At 43.6% G+C, this 19,939-nt stretch overlaps 2 protein-coding genes across 4 annotated transcripts in view; one reads left to right on the top strand and one right to left on the bottom strand.

Moving 5' to 3' along the window:
• cars1 (cysteinyl-tRNA synthetase 1) overlaps nt 1-1,044 on the bottom strand; it is a 31,339-nt gene extending 30,295 nt beyond the window's left edge. Inside the window, exon 1 of the mRNA XM_045708588.2 lies at nt 936-1,044. Within this exon, the coding sequence (XP_045564544.1) occupies nt 936-972 (37 nt within the window). The 5' untranslated portion in view covers nt 973-1,044. The remainder of the gene's footprint in view (nt 1-935) is intronic.
• On the top strand, nt 466-18,715 carry LOC106587782 (carnitine O-palmitoyltransferase 1, liver isoform). Of its 3 annotated transcripts, none has more exons than XM_045708589.2 (19): nt 466-635; nt 1,285-1,443; nt 1,607-1,749; nt 1,875-2,046; nt 2,280-2,384; nt 2,532-2,669; nt 2,792-2,869; nt 6,600-6,707; nt 6,859-6,946; nt 8,252-8,447; nt 8,937-9,125; nt 9,453-9,558; nt 9,688-9,804; nt 10,221-10,385; nt 12,406-12,537; nt 12,911-13,063; nt 13,205-13,318; nt 17,077-17,169; nt 17,470-18,715. In XM_045708589.2, the coding sequence occupies exons 2-19, from the start codon at nt 1,303-1,305 to the stop codon at nt 17,554-17,556; spliced, it is 2,325 nt and encodes a 774-aa protein (XP_045564545.2). In that variant the 5' UTR covers nt 466-635; nt 1,285-1,302; the 3' UTR covers nt 17,557-18,715. The 3 variants fall into 3 exon arrangements, 2 of the variants coding, with proteins under 2 accessions (XP_045564545.2, XP_045564546.2); XM_045708590.2 differs by lacking the exon at nt 6,859-6,946 and adding an exon at nt 7,474-7,558 and having other exon boundaries at nt 467-635; XR_006762197.2 differs by lacking the exons at nt 13,205-13,318; nt 17,077-17,169; nt 17,470-18,715 and having other exon boundaries at nt 10,221-10,489.
• The last annotated feature ends 1,224 nt before the right edge of the window (nt 18,716-19,939 follow it).

The raw sequence follows: 19,939 nt of genomic DNA, 5'->3' as shown, positions 1-19,939 counted from the left end.
CAAAAACATGGCAGACATTGGATGAATATAACATGTTAATATCTTTGGCTGTGAGTGATACTTAAAAAAAAAAAAAATCTGCCTCAGTGACAATTATTTGAATAATTCAATGGATGTTTTGTGCACAAAGCTGATGACTAAAGTGCAGTTCTTGACTTAGGTTCCGGTACAAACTTTAGGTGCAGGAGCTCCACAATACTTTTTGAGCTAATATTCTATAAGACGAACAGGAGCTCAAGCAGTAGAATATGTGAGGTGCTGGTACTCATCTCTGGTGAGATCCTGCCCAAGTCAAGTAATGCTAAAGTGTCTTTATTATGCATTTTCAAATCTGACTTCACTATGTGGTCGTGTATGGAAATTCGCTTTCTGGGACGGATGTCAGTTAAACTGCAGTACCGAAGCCAAACTATAGGAGCAGTCGAAACCGTGATTCTAGACCGGAACCTTGGCCCCTTGGGATAGACAGTCAGCCTTGAATATGCCCTATCTATGCAACCTGGAACGTGCCAGAGCGTCCGACGTAGCCCACTACCCAGCGTGTAGTAGCTAGCTAACTTGGTGTCGTTGAAATAGCTGCTGAAATGTTTTTTGAAGTAAAATATATTTGAAAAGGAGCCATTTGAAGATACTACGTGAGTTTGATTGTTGATTTCACCTGATATCAAACGATTTAGCTAGCTAGCTAACGTTAACATAGCTAACTAGCCGGCGCTTCCCACAATTTGCTGCTAGCTAACGTTAGCTAGCTAACTAGTTCGCTAATGGCAGTATAAGCGGACAGTTAACGGATGAATGTCACAACTAGCTATATTAACCAAACAAGGCAACTGGCTAGTATCTTTCTGTCTTGGAATACACAAAGTTGATCCGGCATTAACGTTAGCTAGCTAGCTAGCTAACGTTAGCTGACATCAAAGATATTTATAACTAACCCCTTCTGTCTGTGCCGTTATCTTGCTTGGAGACCATGATTCAGGTTGGTTGCGTTTCAGGCTGTGTTTTATGCAGTCGTGCTGCGCATCTGTCATTGGCCAAACTCAAATAGCACTGCTTTATCACACCATCACGTTACTAGATTTTTGCTCACTGAATGGAACAAATGTTTCCCACCCACTTGTCACGTCTGTTTGAGAGAAGGTCCTTTCTAAGTATCTCATGAGAGTGGGTGGGTCCTTTCTACCTAAGTAGCTTACGGGAGAAGGTCATTTTATTCTAGTGTGCTTCAGTTTTTATCATGTGATGATGTTTTGGTGATGTTTTGTCATGCGTTTTCGACTGTAGAGTACCTCTGGCAGAGTCATGGCAGAAGCTCACCAGGCTGTGGCGTTCCAGTTCACCGTCTCTCCAGACGGCATTGATCTGCAGTTGAGCCACGAGGCCCTGAGACAAATCTACCTGTCTGGCCTGCATTCCTGGAAGAAAAAGTTTATCCGCTTCAAGGTGCTCCAACACTTAAATTGTATTCAAACTTTGTCTCAAGGGAAATTTGCCACCAGGCATACCAATATCAAGTTATACCAGACATTCAACAACATCAGATAACGTAAATACAACCAACAGTGACGTTGATGTGTCAAACAGCTGAATATATTTTCCTCTACAGAATGGGGTGATGACCGGGGTGTACCCTGGCAGTCCCACCGGCCTGATGTTAGTGGTGGGGCTGTACATGGGGAGGGCAAAGTACGTCCAAGCTGACCCTTCCTTGGCACTGTTCACCAAAGTGGGTGCTCACCTGCCTGTTAGGTAAAGTCTCAACTCACTATCCAGTGATGCTGACTAAACTTTGAAAAATATAGAATCACATAGATAAAATTACAATTGATGGATGTTTATGGCCAGTAAGTGATGCTTTGCCTCTCTCCTTGCAGTCGCTACATGTCCTTTGAGAACCAGCAGGTGGTTGGCGGTGTACTAGTTGGCACAGGGCTCTGGGTGGCCATTTTTTTCACCATGCGAACTTCACTCAAGTGGCTGCTCTCCTGGCATGGATGGATGTATGCCCGTCACGGCACTGTGCCATGGAGGACACGCATCTGGCTGGTGAGTCGACTGCAAACGACCATGTCACGTGTTGCCTCGTGGGAAACCAATGCCGGGTAGAGGTGGGGGCTACAGAAATATTATACCTAGAAGGTTCATATCATGTCAGAAATATTTTCCCCAGACCAAATAAACAAAAGACTGGTGGGAAAAAAAATATATTTTATATATGATCCTTTTTATTTGAAGGTAGACTTCCCCTTTAACAGACCAGCCCATAATTGTGAGTGCAGGTACTGGTGAAAATCTTCTCCGGAAGGCGGAATCCCCAGTTGTACAGCTTCCAGACATCGTTACCACAGCTCCCTCTGCCTTCGGTGAAAGACACCATCAATAGAGTGAGCAACAGAAACAAAACACATTTCCGCTTAACCATCTTTTTTCCCCAATGGATTAAAACCGTTTACGAGAGGGGTACAATGTGACTGTTTATTGAACTCCTGAAGGTGTGAATGTTAGATTGTCATACATGTTTCCTCTGCTAGTACCTTGAATCTGCCCGTCCGCTCATGGACGACGAACAGTACTTGAGGATGGAGGGCCTTGCCAAGGATTTTGAGAAAGGCCTGGGTCCTAAACTTCAGTGGTACCTGAAACTCAAATCCTGGTGGGCTACAAACTATGTAAGTCACATTTGAATTAAATATTGTTTTCATCAGATTTTCTTAGATAGCTTCATTAATTTTCCAAAGCTTTTCGTATGATTCCGAAATGTCCATCTTCCTGCTTGTCTTGCTGTTCTCAGGTCAGTGACTGGTGGGAGGAGTACATCTACCTAAGAGGCCGTGGACCAATCATGGTCAACAGCAACTACTATGCAATGGTAAGAGTCAGAACTAGCATTATATATAATCAAGCTGCTAGGAATGTAATAATATCACAGACTTACTGAACCCAGGGGCGCAACATCACAAGACTTCCAGGAACGCTTGTGAAACAGACCAGACAGACCAGGCCGGGGTTTGAGAAGTGAAAGATTATTCAGAAGTTATTTATTTTCTCGAAATGTAAAGGCACAACCTAGATTAGAGCCAATGTCTTAAGTAGTTGAACATGTTATTACTCCAACCTCGTGAAACTGACACATTACATTTTTTTGTCAAAAACCATTAAAACATACAATGTACCCGCAGTGAAGCCGCTTAACATTTACATTACATTCAGTCATCTAAAAGACTCCCATCCAGAGCAACCCACAGGTGCAACCAGTCGACAGATCTCCCAAAACGGGGACATGAACCCGCGACCTGCGACCTATCGGCCACCGGCCCAAGCCCCCAACCGCCAGGCCACCAACCCTCCAAGAACCCCCAACAGTTGCTGAGAGCTGCCCCTCAACCATCCAAGATCCCCCATAGTCCCCACCCTCTGAAAAAAAACAACCTCTCCCACCATTCCACACACCCAAAACCCCCTCAAGCCACTGTCCCCCAATGCCCAAACCAACAAAATGAACAATAGAGAAAACCAAAGGAAAACAACAGACATCAAGGACAACAGTAATCTAAACAGCAAGGCCAACTGGATAAGTTTCAGTGCATGTGTGGCAATATTTCCGTGTGTGTGCACGTGTGCATTTGAATGCGTGCGTGTGTATATGCATGTGTACAAGCACCTGCACGGCATCAGCCTCAGGCAATATCATTTTTTACTTTTGTCTTTGACTGTCATTCTATCCCCCACTCAACAACTCCACTCCCACTTGTCTCCAGTTCCACATCTTAACCCTCAGCCCCTCCCACCTATCTCTGCTGGCCACCCTCTTCAGATTTCTACGCACCAAATATCTTTCAACTATGTTGTGATTTCTAACACACTTTGAATCTATCTAATCAAATAGAATCCACAGATTGCGAGTTGAAGATTAGTAATTGACTGACCTGGTCTCTCCAGATCTCCCAAAAATGCTATTTCTAGGGTAAATTTTAGATTAATGTTCTGATTTTTCAGCTCTTCCTGAACCTGAGACCAGAAACAGGCTACCTGAGGGCAATACCAAAACAAATGGTCTATTGATTCTGTATCCTCACAACAAAATCTGCAGAGCTGCGATGATTGTATGCCCCAAATATTCAACATTTTGTTGGTTGCAAGAATTCTGTACAATAGTCTTGAATCTTGCATTGTTTTATATACTCTGTGCCATGGAATTTTGTACATCAACAATCTCTTCCCAGCTATTTTGTAATCTGTATGGCAGGTGCTGGCGAGAGCAGTGATACTGGCGAGAGCGGTGGTGCTGGCCAGAGCGGTGGTGCTGGCCAGAGCGGTGGTGCTGGCCAGAGCAGTGATGCTGGCGAGAGCAGTGATACTAGCGCACTGCTGGCGAGAGAAGTGATGCTGGCTAAGGAGTTCATCAGGTTGCTGGCGAGAGCAGTGGTACTAGCGAGAGCAGTGGTACTAGTGCACTGCTGGCGAGAGAAGTGATGCTGACAAAGGAGTTCATCAGGTTGCTGGCGAGAGCGGTGATGCTGGCAAGAGCGGTGATGCTCTCTGTGATGCTGGCGAGAGCGGTGGTGCTATCGAGAGCGGTGGTGCTATCGAGAGCGGTGGTGCTATCGAGAGCGGTGGTACTGGCGAGAGCGGTGGTACTGGCGAGAGCGGTGGTGCTGGCGAGAGCGGTGGTGCTGGCGAGAGCGGTGGTGCTGACTAAGGAGTTCATCATGGTGCTGAAGAGAGCAGCGATGCTGGCAGGAGCAGTGATGCTGGCTAAGGAGTTCATCAGGTTGCTGGCGAGAGCAGTGATGCTGGCGAGAGCAGTGATGCTGGCGAGAGCAGTGATACTAGCGCACTGCTGGCGAGAGAAGTGATGCTGGCTAAGGAGTTCATCAGGTTGCTGGCGAGAGCAGTGGTACTAGCGAGAGCAATGGTACTAGCGCACTGCTGGCGAGATAAGTGATGCTGACAAAGGAGTTCATCAGGTTGCTGGCGAGAGCAGTGATGCTGGCAAGAGCAGTGATACTAGCGCACGGCTGGCGAGAGCAGTGATGCTGGCGAGAGCGGTGATGCTGGCGAGAGCGGTGATGCTGGCGAGAGCGGTGATGCTGGCGAGAGCGGTGGTACTGGCGAGAGCGGTGGTACTATCAAGAGCGGTGGTGCTATCGAGAGCGGTGGTGCTATCGAGAGCGGTGGTGCTGGCAAGAGCCGTGATGCTGACTAAGGAGTTCATCAGGGAGCTGAAGAGAGCAGCGATGCTGGCAGGAGCAGTGATGCTGGCTAAGGAGTTCATCAGGTTGCTGGCGAGAGCAGTGATGCTGGCGAGAGCAGTGATACTAGCGCACTGCTGGCGAGAGAAGTGATGCTGACAAAGGAGTTCATCAGGTTGCTGGCGAGAGCAGTGATACTAGCGAGAGCAGTGGTACTAGCGAGAGCAGTGATGCTGGCGAGAGCGGTGATGCTGGCACACTGCTGGCGAGAGCGGTGATGCTGGCGAGAGCGGTGATGCTGGCGAGAACAGTGATACTAGTGCACTGCTGGCGAGAGCAGTGATGTTGGCGAGAGCAGTGGTACTAGCGAGAGCTGTGATGCTGGCGAGCAATTTTCCCATAAATAGACAGGTATTTACCTCTCCATGTTTGCAGGATCCTGTCTATTTTTATTAGTTTTCTTTTGAAATTCATTGTGGAGAGCTCATTTATATATTTTGTGATATGAATACCAAGTATGTCTACTTCCCATTTTATAGGTAAACTGCAATGTAAAAGATCCACTATGTAATATGGTAGGTCCACTTATCATAATTAGGATTTAGTCCGGAGAGGCCAGAAGAGTCATCTGGATCTTCAATGAGACATTGCAGGGATCTAGCTTGCGGACTTAATATAAAAGCAATTCTATATTGAAGGCCGATACGTATAGCTTATTAAAGAGCAGTGATGCTAGCGAGGGCAGTGATGCTAGCGAGAGCAGTGATGCTAGCGAGGGCAGTGATGCTAGCGAGGGCAGTGATGCTAGCGAGGGCAGTGATGCTAGCGAGGGCAGTGATGCTAGCGAGGGCAGTGATGCTAGCGAGGGCAGTGATGCTAGCGAGGGCAGTGATGCTAGCGAGGGCAGTGATGCTAGCGAGGGCAGTGATGCTAGCGAGAGCAGTGTGCCGGTTTCTTCTTTTTTCTCATCTTATTCAACTGTCACCATGCACCTGCAACAAAGACAGCTCAGATGTGCGAGTGGCGTTTTTAAATGTTATATGGAAGGAGTGCTTTTGATTTGACAGCCTGCACATGCTCAGTTCGGCGCGAGATGACCGTTAGACCCGATGACGTGTTTCTACGCATGAGCTTAACTAGCCAACGCCTCCATGACATCGCCTACAAGTATGATCAGGGATTTCTATTGGAGAAGCACTTTTAGCCTATTTTCATACTGTACTGTCTTTGATAAGTATGTGTTATTAATAATAATATTTGTTTATGGATGTTTACCAATTTGGCAATTCATCAGACTCTATTTGATCAGATTCTCTTGGCAATATTTCTCTTTATCAATTGTAGATTTATTTATCATTCATTCAGTGATTGTCAGCTTTTTCTCCATTCTCACTCCCTCTCTCTTAGGACTTCCTGTATGTGTTTCCCACCAGTCTGCAGGCCGCTCGGGCAGGCAATGCTATCCATGCCATCATGCTGTACAGGAGAATGCTGGACCGAGCGCAGATCAAACCGGTAAATAGCCTTCACTTTTGGTCACTGCTTCTTATCTATTTGCTTTATGACCATAATGTGTGTTCCTCTTCCCTCTGTATTTCATACCAAATGACATAAATATGGTTGTTTCTGTTTCACACTTGCGGACGGGATGTTTTCTCTGGTGCAGCTCTTTGCACTGGATAAAAGAGTTCCTCTTTGCTCCGCCCAATGGGAGCGCTTGTTCAATACGTCCCGCCTCCCAGGCCTGGAACGGGGTAAGAGGAGGGAGCGTTATTGTCACAGACCAACTTTGGATCCAGCTCACCCCTTATTCCTCCCCCCCATTCCTGTCCCCATGGAATTCCCGTTTCACCAGCATGTTCCATAAAAACAAACTCATGTATCACCCATTTGGCCTGCATTCATAACTGTTTGGTAGTCTGACACTGTAAGTGATTGTAAGTCCTTATTGGAATGACTGTTTTTGCACCTATTGTACAGAAATATAGTTTATTTTGACCCAGACAAGCATATTTCTCAAGTCTGTAACATGCTGGTGAAATAGGATCAGCTATCAAACCCTTCCCCATCCCCTCCAATCATTCCCTTCAATTTGTTGTATTTTTTAAAATCCCCCACCCATCTGTCTGTCTTCTCTTCTCTTCCGTGGGAGAACTTTTCCCGTGAGCCGTTCTGGTTCCTCCATCCCCCCCGTAGCTCCCCTCCTGTCAGTTTCTAGGAGAGCAGGCTTTCGTGCTTTGGTCATTTTTCATTTTTTTCTATTTTCCTTTTTGCCTTTCAGCTCATGCTTCAAAATACCATTCCAATGTGCTCAGCGCAATATGAGCGTATGTTCAACACCAGTCGTATCCCAGGCGTAGATACAGGTAGATGGCCACTTCTTCCTCCCCAGCCTCTCAATCACACAGACTAAAGCAGTTCTAACAACCATAGAACGGGTGGAACCAATTGCAGATTGAACAGATTATTTGATCATTCTATTATTTAGCAATGTGTACATTAAATGTACGCAGACTATGCACAAATATATCCAATCAATGTGCACTTTACAGGTCAACTGGCATCGCAGGATGGAGCTGTTTTCTCAGTGCCAAGTTGACATAACAGATCGGCTATTTGTTTTAGGCTACAAAGTGTCCTGAATTAGACCTCCATAGACTCCCATGATTCATTGCAATCCTCTTCATTGTGTGTTTTTAACTTTTGTTTCATGCCAAAGAATCCCACTGTAGTTGCTTGGAAATGACATCAACCATAGTTTGTGCTTTAGAGCACACTCTCCCAAGTCTTTCGCTTGAAACAACAGTTCAAAGCACATTTAGTCTCTCCAAGGTATCTGCTTGATACGCTGTCTTAGTTGCTAGAAAACCCCTTTTTAGACATGTTGTAGTACTGCAGTTTCCACCTTTTTTTTTGTTGTTGTGCTAATTCTTCAGTAGGTCCAAATTATGTGAATAGTTTAGTTTATCAGAGTTCCTTTTTATCCATAATCATATTCTGGTTTAGATTTAGTTGGAAGTTACACAAAGTTGTCCCTCCCTACCCTTGTGCTTGTCCAGACACCATCCAGCATATGAAGGACAGCAGGCACATCGTGGTGTACCACCGGGGGCGCTACTTCAAGGTGCCCATGTTCTACGACGGTCAGGTGCTGTCGCCCAGGGCCGTAGAGCAGCAGATGGAGCGTATCCTGGCTGACCCCTCTGAACCCCAGCCGGGGGAGGAGCGCCTGGCCGCCCTCACTGCTGGGGACAGGTACGCTAACGCTACACATGTAATGTATGCCATTTAGCAGATGCTTTTATCTAACGTGACGTGTCCATCTTCCTATGGTTAGCCCAGCTGGAATGGAACTGCCCGTTACAAGCGCCATGCTCAACCAACTGAGAGACACCTTAACAAACACCCACCATCTCAGATTGTTGTGAAATCGTTTGAGAAATTAACTTAAATGATTGTACCCGAATTGGCAATTTTTAAAATTTTTGGATTCATATAATATTCAATAAATATAGTACATTTGGATCCAACAATGAGTAAGACATGAGGATTTCACAGAAATGTAAAAAAATCCCCCTCAGGCCCCCCCATACCCCTCGCCCCCCATACCCCACGTCAATCCCAACCCACAAACAGACCGAATTGGATCAACCCAAATATTGAAGGTGGTGTAAAAATCCACTGTCTGTAATAAATAATTTTATCAAAAAGTTTCCCCAATGGTATGTTCACCCTACCTGGCAGAGTGCCCTGGGCGGAAGCCCGCGAGGCCTACCTGAGACAGGGCAGGAACCAGCAGGCCCTGGACACTGTGGAGAAGGCTGCCTTCTTTGTGACCCTGGACGACACAGAGCAGCGTTACAAGGCTGAGGATCCTGTCCGATCCCTGGACAGCTATGCCAAGTCCCTGCTGCACGGCAAATGTTACGACAGGTGAGACCAAGGGCTCCAATCCTTCATATTATGCACAGGGAGTGTGGGAAATGTGCTCTACAAATGAAATGTTATTATTATCTACCTGAGCCCTCATTTATTACCCTTTACAAAAATGTTCAAAAATAAGCTGTTTTAACTACTTATGAATGTTACTGAATGTTTATAAATTGTTTAGACATTTTCATAAATGTTATGAATGCTTATAAATTAAATCACTTTTAAATACTTGTATAATAAAAAATAAAAAAATTCTATAATTAAATATTAGAGTTTGTATCTTACTCCATGCTCAAGCACTGGTTTGTGTTTGTCTTTTTCCTGTAGGTGGTTTGATAAGTCCTTCAACCTCATCGTGTTCAGGAACGGGACCATGGGTCTGAACGCGGAGCACAGCTGGGCAGATGCCCCCATCATAGGGCACCTCTGGGAGGTAGCTAGCAGAGTAGAGCCCTTCTGCTTCTTTAGTTGTGTTAATGTTTACAGTGTGTCTGTATAGGTTATCAGGAATAGATAGCTGGCAGAACAAATGTCTCTAAATGATGTTATTGTCTAATTGTAGCATGTGCTGTCGATGGACCCTGTGAAGCTGGGTTACACAGAGGAAGGCCACTGCAAAGGAAACCCTCACCCCTCCCTCCCAGGCCCTCAGAGGCTGCAGTGGAACATCCCAGCTGAGGTAGCCTACCACAGGGGGTTTGGGTTAAACTACAATGTTGTAGGGATGTTCCCCTTTTCAAAAGTGATTTATTGTTTTCAGAATTATCATCAATTAATGCGCATCAGTAATGCACACACAGGCCTTTCCATTCTGTTTCATTGTTATAATGATCAAATCTGATCCCCAGTGATCCTGTCTGTTTGGTACAAGTGTGATAATAGATTAGACAGTAGAAATACCTTCAGATTTCACATCTTTAAGCCACCTGAGCTCTAATCTTTCTGAGGACCCCCCCCCCCCCCCCCCCCCCTCAACAGTCTCATCTCAAATCTTCAAATGAAATGTAGAACTGAGGCTCTTTGATCAAATGCATCAGAGACCCCAAGTGAAATGGGCTGATTCAGTGTCTTTGTTCCCCGTGTGCGGTGCTTCAGTGTCAGACGGCCATCGCCAGCTCTCTGATGGTGGCCAAGGCCCTGGCAGACGACGTCGACTCCCACATCATCCCCTTCAACTGCTTTGGGAAGGGCCTGATCAAAAAGTGTCGTACCAGCCCCGATGCCTTCATCCAGATCGCCCTGCAGCTGGCTCACTTCAGGGTAGGGTCCTTATCTCTGCCCCTGTTGACTGGCAACAGTAAAGAGAATCAGCTGATTGCCCCGATGCCTTCATCCAGATCGCCCTGCAGCTGGCTCACTTCAGGGTAGGGTCCTTATCTCTGCCCCTGTTGACTGGCAACAGTAAAGAGAATCAGCTGATTGGATTAGTCCATTGGCTGATTAGCCAACTAGGCAATTGGAAGGAAGGAGGGTAGGATGGATATATGAAAACCCAGGTTGGGAATGTAGCTTCCTTAGGACATGTGAATGAATACCAGTGTTAAGGGATGGTGCTGTCAACAATCTGTAGTTTGATGAGATAAAAATCCTCCTTAATAAGGACGATAGCTATAACAAACATACTTTTATTATTTATTAACCAAACAAGACTAAAATGTGCCAGCAAGAAAAATCTGTAATGCTTTAGCCGACAGTTATAATGCCTTGTTACTTAAGCATTTATGGGCCTTTATTATGTCTTATACTACTGTATGTGTAATAATATGTTATAACCACAAATGACAGAACGGTTAACTGAGTTTTTACTCTAGTTATGTTATAACCACATTACAGGACTGTTAACTGAGTCTTTACTCTAGTTATAATATGTTATAACCACATTACAGGACTGTTAACTGAGTCTTTACTCTAGTTATAATATGTTATAACCACACATTACAGGACTGTTAACTGAGTCTTTACTCTAGTTATAATATGTTATAACCACATTACAGGACTGTTAACTGAGACTCTTGTTATAATATGTTATAACCACACATTACAGGACTGTTAACTGAGTCTTTACTCTAGTTATAATATGTTACAGGACTGTTAACTGAGTCTTTACTCTACGGTAGTTATAATATGTTATAACCACACATTACAGGACTGTTAACTGAGTCTTTACTCTAGTTATAATATGTTATAACCACATTACAGGACTGTTAACCGAGTCTTTACTCTAGTTATAATATGTTATAACCACATTACAGGACTGTTAACTGAGTCTTTACTCTAGTTATAATATGTTATAACCACATTACAGGACTGTTAACTGAGTCTTTACTCTAGTTATAATATGTTATAACCACACATTACAGGACTGTTAACTGAGTCTTTACTCTAGTTATAATATGTTATAACCACATTACAGGACTGTTAACTGAGACTCTTGTTATAATATGTTATAACCACACATTACAGGACTGTTAACTGAGTCTTTACTCTAGTTATAATATGTTACAGGACTGTTAACTGAGTCTTTACTCTAGTTATAATATGTTATAACCACATTACAGGACTGTTAACTGAGTCTTTACTCTAGTTATAATATGTTATAACCACATTACAGGACTGTTAACTGAGTCTTTACTCTAGTTATAATATGTTATAACCACATTACAGGACTGTTAACTGAGTCTTTACTCTAGTTATAATATGTTATAACCACATTACAGGACTGTTAACTGAGTCTTTACTCTAGTTATAATATGTTATAACCACATTACAGGACTGTTAACTGAGTCTTTACTCTAGTTATAATATGTTATAACCACATTACAGGACTGTTAACTGAGTCTTTACTCTAGTTATAATATGTTATAACCACATTACAGGACTGTTAACTGAGTCTTTACTCTAGTTTTAATAGTTATAATATGTTATAACCACATTACAAGACTGTTAACTGAGTCTTTACTCTAGTTTTAATAGTTATAATATGTTATAACCACATTACAAGACTGTTAACTGAGTCTTTACTCTAGTTTTAATAGTTATAATATGTTATAACCACATTACAAGACTGTTAACTGAGTCTTTACTCTAGTTTTAATAGTTATAACCACACATTAGACTGTTAACTGAGTCTTTACTCTAGTTATAATATGTTATAACCACACATTAGACTGTTAACTGAGTCTTTACTCTTAAAAACATCTGAACCTGACTTTCCTTATTCACCCCTGAGTGGATAAATAAATGTTTTATGAAATTTGATTAAATTGAATTTGTCTTCCAGGACAAGGGGAGGTTCTGTCTAACGTACGAGGCGTCCATGACACGCATGTTCCGAGAGGGTCGCACAGAGACGGTGCGTTCCTGTACCATGGAGACCTGTGCCTTCGTCCGCTCCATGGTGGAAGACAACCCGGTAAGGATCCTGTGATGGTGGATCTGTGAGCATTACAGGAACTGAAAAGTTGTGGGTCAGTCCTCATGAAATATATATACACACACACTATTTTTTTAAATTTTATTCCCCCCAAAAATGCTTCAACCAACTATTTCCTTATCTTTGCTCATGGGAGAAATGGTTAGATTGTGAGATCTGGATGTGATTGGCCAAAAGAGACCGATTCCACCTTTTACTTCGTACCCCTTTACTGCTCTGTTTCAGAGGGGTTGGGTTGAATACGGGAGACACATTTCGGTTGAATGCATTCATTTGTGCAACTGACTAGGTATGCCCCTTTCCTTTCATATTGTCTCCTTGTTTCTTCCTACCATTACTTGTCTTCTTTTAGAGAGAGCTGCGACTGAAACTGTTGAAGGAAGCTGCGACGAAACACCAGCAGCTCTACCGGCTGGCCATGACTGGAGGAGGCATCGACCGCCACCTCTTCTGTCTCTACGTGGTCTCCAAGTACCTGGGGGAGGACTCGGCCTTCCTCAAAGAGGTCACATGCAGTATTTTGACTTGTGGATGTTACTATTCATCTTTAAAGTGGAATGTAGATCTTTGTGTGTTTTTCGTTTTTATACAGTTTGTTTTCCTTTGAGAGGTTTGTATGTTAAAGCGTGTGTGTGTCCTCTCATAGGTGCTGTCGGAGCCCTGGAGGCTGTCCACCAGTCAGACTCCCCTCCAGCAGGTGGAGTTGTTTGACCTGGCCAGACACCCGGAGTACGTGTCCAGCGGGGGAGGCTTTGGTCCGGTGAGTTCCCTGCCTGACCTCAATTGGGCTCTACTCAAAATGAATTAGGCTTTAAAGTAGCATTAAAGATTGTCAGATGTTTTCAGACCAGATTCGGGAGTGTAATGTCGCCTTAAAACATAATCGCACGATCTTATTGTCTGTGTTCTTCATCCCGGTGCTCAAAAACCTTTATGTAAAACAACAACATACACTGAATATAAACGCAACATGTAAAGTGTTGGTCCCATGTTTCATGAGCTGAAATAAAAGATCCCAGAAATGTTCCATACGCACAAAAAGCTTATTTCTCTCAAATGTTGTGCACAGATTTGTTTACATCCCTGTTAGTGAGCATTTCAAGATAATCCATCCACCTGACAGGTGTGGCATATCAAGAAGCTGATTTTAAACAGCATGATCATTACACAGGTGCACCTTGTGCTGGGGACAAAAAAAAGGCCACTCTCAAATGTGCAGTTTTGTTACACGACACAATGCCACAAATGTCTAAAGTTTTGAGGAAGTGTGGAATTGGCATGCTGACTGCAAGAATGTCCACCAGAGCTGTTGCCAGAGAATTTAATGTTAATTTCTCTACCATAAGCCACCTCAATGTCATTTTTAGAGAATTTGGCAGTACGTCCAACCGGTCTCACAACGTGTATGGTGTCGTGTGGGCGAGTGGTTTGCTGATGTCAACATTGTGAACAGAGTGCCCCGTGGTGTTATGGTATGAGCAAGCATAAGCTATGGACAATTAACACTATTGCATTTTATCGATGGCAATTTGAATGCACAAAGATACCGTAACGAGATCCTGATGCCCATTGTCATGCCATTCATCCACCGCCATCACCTCATGTTTCAGCATGATAATGCACAGCCCCATGTTGCAAGGATCTGTACACAATTCCTGGAAGCTGAAAATGTCCCAGTTTTCCATGGCCTGCATACTCACCAGACATGTCACCCATTGAGCATGTTTGGGATTCTTTGGATTGACGTGTGTTCCAGTTCCCAGCCAATATCCAGAAACTTCGCACAGCCATTGAAGAGAAGTGGGACAAAATTCCACAGGCCACAATCAACAGCCTGATCAACTCTATGTGAAGGAGATGTGTCACGCTGCATGAGGCAAATGGTGGTCACACCAGATACTGACTGGTTTTCTGATCCACACTCCTACTTTAAAAAAAAAATATATATTTAACTTATTTATTTAAATAAGAACAAATTCTTATTTACAATGAAGGCCTACCAAAAAGCAAAAGGCCTCCTGCGGGGACGGGGGCTGGGATTAAAAATGAAAATAAATTAAATAAAAATATAGGACAAAACGCACATCTTGACAAGAGACAACACTACATAAAGAGAGACCTAAGACAACAACAGCACGGCAGCAACACATGACAACACAGCATGGCAGCAACACATGACAACACAGCACGGCAGCAACACAGCACGGCAGCAACACAGCACGGCAGCAACACCACATGACAACACAGCACGGCAGCAACACCACATGACAACACAGCACGGCAGCAACACCACATGACAACACAGCACGGCAGCAACACCACATGACAACACAGCACGGCAGCAACACCACATGACAACACAGCACGGCAGCAACACCACATGACAACACAGCACGGCAGCAACACCACATGACAACACAGCACGGCAGCAACACCACATGACAACACAGCACGGCAGGAACACCACATGACAACACAGCACTGCAGCAACACAACATGACAACACAGCACGGCAGCAACACAACATGACAACACAGCACGGCAGCAACACAACATGACAACACAGCACGGCAGCAACACCACATGACAACACAGCACGGCAGCAACACCACATGACAACACAGCACGGCAGCAACACCACATGACAACACAGCACGGCAGCAACACCACATGACAACACAGCACGGCAGCAACACCACATGACAACACAGCACGGCAGCAACACCACATGACAACACAGCACGGCAGCAACACCACATGACAACACAGCACGGCAGCAACACCACATGACAACACAGCACGGCAGCAACACCACATGACAACACAGCACGGCAGCAACACCACATGACAACACAGCACGGCAGCAACACCACATGACAACACAGCACGGCAGCAGTACAAAACATGGTACAAACATTATTGGGCACAGACAACAGCACAAAGGGCAAGAAGGTAGAGACAACAATACATTACGCAAACAGCCACAACTGTCAGTAAGCGTGTCCATGATTGAGTCTTTGAATGAAGAGATTGAGATAAAACTGTCCAGTTTGAGTGTTGTTGCAGCTTGTTCCAGTCGCTAGCTGCAGCGAACTGAAAAGAGGAGCGACCCAGGGATGTGTGTGCTTTGGGGACCTTTAACAGAATGTGACTGTCAGAACGGGTGTTGTATGTGGAGGATGAGGGCTGCAGTAGATATCTCAGATAGGGGGGAGTGAGGCCTAAGAGGTTTTTATAAATAAGCATCAACCAGTGGGTCTTGTGTCGGGTATACAGAGATGACCAGTTTACAGAGGAGTGTAGAGTGTAGTGACGTGTCCTATAAGGAGCATTAGTGGCAAATCTGATAGCCGAATGGTAAAGAACATCTAGCCACTGGAGAGCACCCTTACCTGCCGATCTATATATTATGTCTCCGTAATCTAGCATGGGTAGGATGGTCATCTGAATCAGGGTTCGTTTGGCAGCTGGGGTGAAAGAGGAGCGATTACGATAGAGGAAACCAAGTCTAGATGTAACTTTAGCCTGCAGCTTTGATATGTGCTGAGAGAAGGACAGTATACCATCTAGCCATACTCCCAAGTACCGTAATTTCTGGACTATTAAGCGCACCTGAATATAAGCCGCACCCACTGAATTTAAAAATATATATTATTTTGAACATAAATAAGCCGCACATGTGCCGCAGGTGCCTACCGGTACATTGAAACAAATGAACTTTACACAGGCTTTAACGAAACACGGCTTGTAACAAAAATAAATAGGCTTTAACGAAACACGGCTTGTAACGTGCAGCAGCTCTATTTCCTTTTCCAACAGCCAGATCAATCGCCTTCAACTTGAAAGCTGCATCATATGCATTTCTCCGTGTCTTTACCATGATGAGGGTGACAAAATGACTACCGTAATCAGAATGATGGGAAGTTTGAGAGCGCTCGATTTAATCTAAACAGTAAACTAAAAAGTTGTTTGACCTTAACCCGTTCGGCAATTTCATTGGTCTAATGAAAGCTTCATGCCGGCAAAAAAACTGAGCACGTCACAGAATGTTTAAAAAAAAAAATTTGAAAGCGGGAAAAATCCATATATTAGCCGCGTCATTGTTTAAGCCGCGAGGTTCAACGCCTGGGAAAAAAGTTGCGGCTTATAGTCCGGAATTTACGGTACTTGTATGAGGTGACTACCTCAAGCTCTAAACCCTCAGAGGTAGTAATCACACCTGTAGGGGCATTCTTCTTACCAAAACAAACCACAACCACATTTTTTAAGGCATCTTTGATGGGAAATCCATACATTAGGGGCCTATTGAATTTATTCCAATTGTAACTCAGTAAAATCTGAGAAATAGTGGGGCAAAACCTGTAAAAACAAATCTAAAAAAAAATAACATTTTAAAAGGCCCAAGTTTTCTCAAATTTTAGCAATTGAAAATCCAGTAGGATATAGTGTGATTATCTCTGTGCTGCCGTGTAATCCTCTTTTCCACACGCTGATTCTGTTTCTCTCTTTGTGTGTCAGGTGGCAGATGATGGATATGGTGTGTCCTACATCATCTTGGGAGAAAACCTCATTAACTTCCACATCTCCAGCAAGCACTCGAGTCCTGAGACGGTGAGTTGGCTGATCCACATGGCCTATCTTTGAATGTTGCTTTCAATCAGCTGTCCTCACTTGAAACAAAGACATCGCTATCGCCTGGGTAACATACAGACCTGAATTTCACGGCTGACCAGCCACTATTGATACCAACTGCATATCCATATAGGTTATTTTGTATCAGTTTGCCTCAGAACGTGTCCATTCTAAAGTTCTTTTGTATCAGTTTGCCTTAACTTTAGAATGGACACGTTCTATTATATCAGCTTGTTTTAGAACGTGTCCATTCTAAATTGTTTCCTCTCTGTCCAATAGGACTCTCATCGCTTTGGAAACCACATCAAACAGGCCATGCTCGACATCCTGGCCTTATTTCAGCTCGATGCAAATGCCTTGGCGTGATTTTCTCCCCCCCTACCAGAAAACCTCAACTTGAACTCTTCCATAGGCTTACTCAGATGAAATTCTGTGTTATGATTTTAGAATGCGTTTAAAAATCATATAATATTAACAAAATAAGAGTGTATAGGAATGACTAGGGGTGTTTTTGCCATTTGAAGTTGTGTATTGCATGCTAGCTCACAGACCCATGCTGCCATGTGTTGTCCTATGTTAAGGTTACGCTCAGCTCATTTCAAAGTGCTGGTGTCTTAATGCACTGTGGTAGTTGAAGTGAGATTTGGAGAGTGAAGTGACCAAATGGCCGTGAACATTTCAGTCAGCGCTTACAGTACACCCGCTGTCTTGCGTGAAATTCTTTTGAGCTGCTAGCTATGTATTTTGAACTGCGCAAAAGTATTTTGGTTTCTGGGTTTTAATATCAGTTGTTGTTTTAACCATTGCTCTGTGTACCACCAAGAAAAGGACTGTTGGCATGGGTACGGTATCCATTTTAGGACAACTTCCATGGACAGGTGATGCTGTCCTAAAATGGACACCGTAGCAGCCTAGAGTCTGACACGTTTCAATAGTATGATTAGTGACAGTTGAAGGATCATACTTAAGGCCCGGTTGCCCAGACACGGACATAAGTCCTGGACTAAAAAGCACTTTATATGGATATTCTCCTTTCAACATGTTTTTCTTCCCAGGACTATGCTAAATCTGTGTCCAGGAAACCGGCCCTCTATGTTCTACAGTATTAGTACCGTTGGTAAAGTCTTAAAGGCATAGTGCTACATTTTGGCAATTAAGCCCTTTTTCTACTTACCCAGAGGCACATGAACTCATGGATACCATTTGTATGTCTCTGCTAGCTGTACCTATATACTTCCAGTCATTGTGCTAACGCTAGTTAGCAATGGCTCACCGAACTACCTTCAACTTCCTTCAAACTGCACCATGAGGCATTACACGTCACATTTTGTTTGTTAGATGTAAAGTATAATTACAAATATTTAAACTTGATTCATTTGAATTTCAAAAGTATTTGAAATATCATATAGAAATGTCTGCTGTAGAAGGTATTCCTTTGTTGCTGAGGCGATAGCGTTACATGTTTCGTTATAATTATGTAAAACAGCATATATATACCAAAATAAAAGTGTATGTTATCAGTGGATTAATAGTTGTAAACTTGTTTTGACATTTTTGCTGCACTGTTAGGAACTAGTAACACAAGCAATTCACTGCACCCGCTATAAAATCTGATAAACTGTGTACACTACCAATACACTTTGATTTGATGTCAGCCCAACTGCCATAGCCGTTGTAACCCAGGAGATGGATCTCTTTCATTACAATACCAGTACATTCACTTTGGCCTTTCTCCTGTGTCCTCTTCACCCTGACGCTGTAATCTACTAGAAGCCTGGTAGGTATGCCTTGACGGGTCATAGTCCACAGCTGAAAAGCACTGCACTACCACACTGCTAAGGTCCTGAAACATTTTCTGTTGTGGCTTTCCACGTTGAAGACTGATGATTCGTATCCACGGGCTGAACTTAGAAGTCTCCCCGCAGCGCAACTCATATCTACTGTTACTGCTCTACTCCGAGCTTTTGAAGTCATTACAAACACTGTCTAACTGCCTTTAGAAATGTATATGAATATACACATTCATTATTAACAACGATGTTAAATATGCATTCATGTATCCAGGCTTAAACCAGTCCAAGGTGACACGATGACAAATATCTCATTTAGTTTGCTGTTTACCACATCGTTGTAGATGAAGTGAGCATTTTTATTTAAGATATTTACAAATAAAACAAATATAATTTAATGCAAACACAGCATAGTCTGTCTCCACCTGCTGTCTCATTTCTCTCCCCTTCTTCCTCAGTCGCTGAACTGTCTGACCTGATAGCTAATCAACATAATACTAATAACACACACAAGGCTATGCAGATGAGTCATCAAAATGTCAAAAAGGACTTGGCCATATGCGATTGTCTGGATAGAGCAACAGGGATTACATTACCCACAGGAAATAAAACGTATGAACTCTGTTGTGTAATTACACAGGGACAGGGATTACATTCTGCACGTCGTCCTCCAAGGCCAGCTGTCTGGACCTCATGGTTTCATCCAGCATTAATGGTCAACATGCTGTCATAGTGAGTTTGTGAATTTGGTTTAAAAGTATCTTGGGACACAAACCATTCATACAATTATACATAAAAGTCACCATCATTAGGAAGCATGTAGAAAGACTCAATCCTACTCATGGGTTGGTGTCCTGTATACTGCCACGGGTTGGTGTGATGTATACTGCCACGGGTTGGTGTCCTGTATACTGCCACGGGTTGGTGTCCTGTATACTGCCACGGGTTGGTGTCCTGTA

Source organism: Salmo salar, chromosome 26, assembly GCF_965601325.2.
Source record: "Salmo salar chromosome 26, fSalSal1, whole genome shotgun sequence".
NCBI classification, from domain to species: domain Eukaryota; kingdom Metazoa; phylum Chordata; class Actinopteri; order Salmoniformes; family Salmonidae; genus Salmo; species Salmo salar.
This window is presented reverse-complemented; position numbering and strand designations above follow the sequence as displayed.

Excerpts from the sequence above, each read along its gene's own strand:
- LOC106587782 (XM_045708589.2), top strand. The coding sequence starts at position 1,303 with ATGGCAGAAGCTCACCAGGCTGTGGCGTTCCAGTTCACCGTCTCTCCA. Across the intron at positions 9,126-9,452 it reads CACGGCAAATGTTACGACAG|GTGGTTTGATAAGTCCTTCA; the intron begins GTGAGACCAAGG and ends TTTTTCCTGTAG. Across the intron at positions 13,319-17,076 it reads GCGGGGGAGGCTTTGGTCCG|GTGGCAGATGATGGATATGG; the intron begins GTGAGTTCCCTG and ends TTTGTGTGTCAG.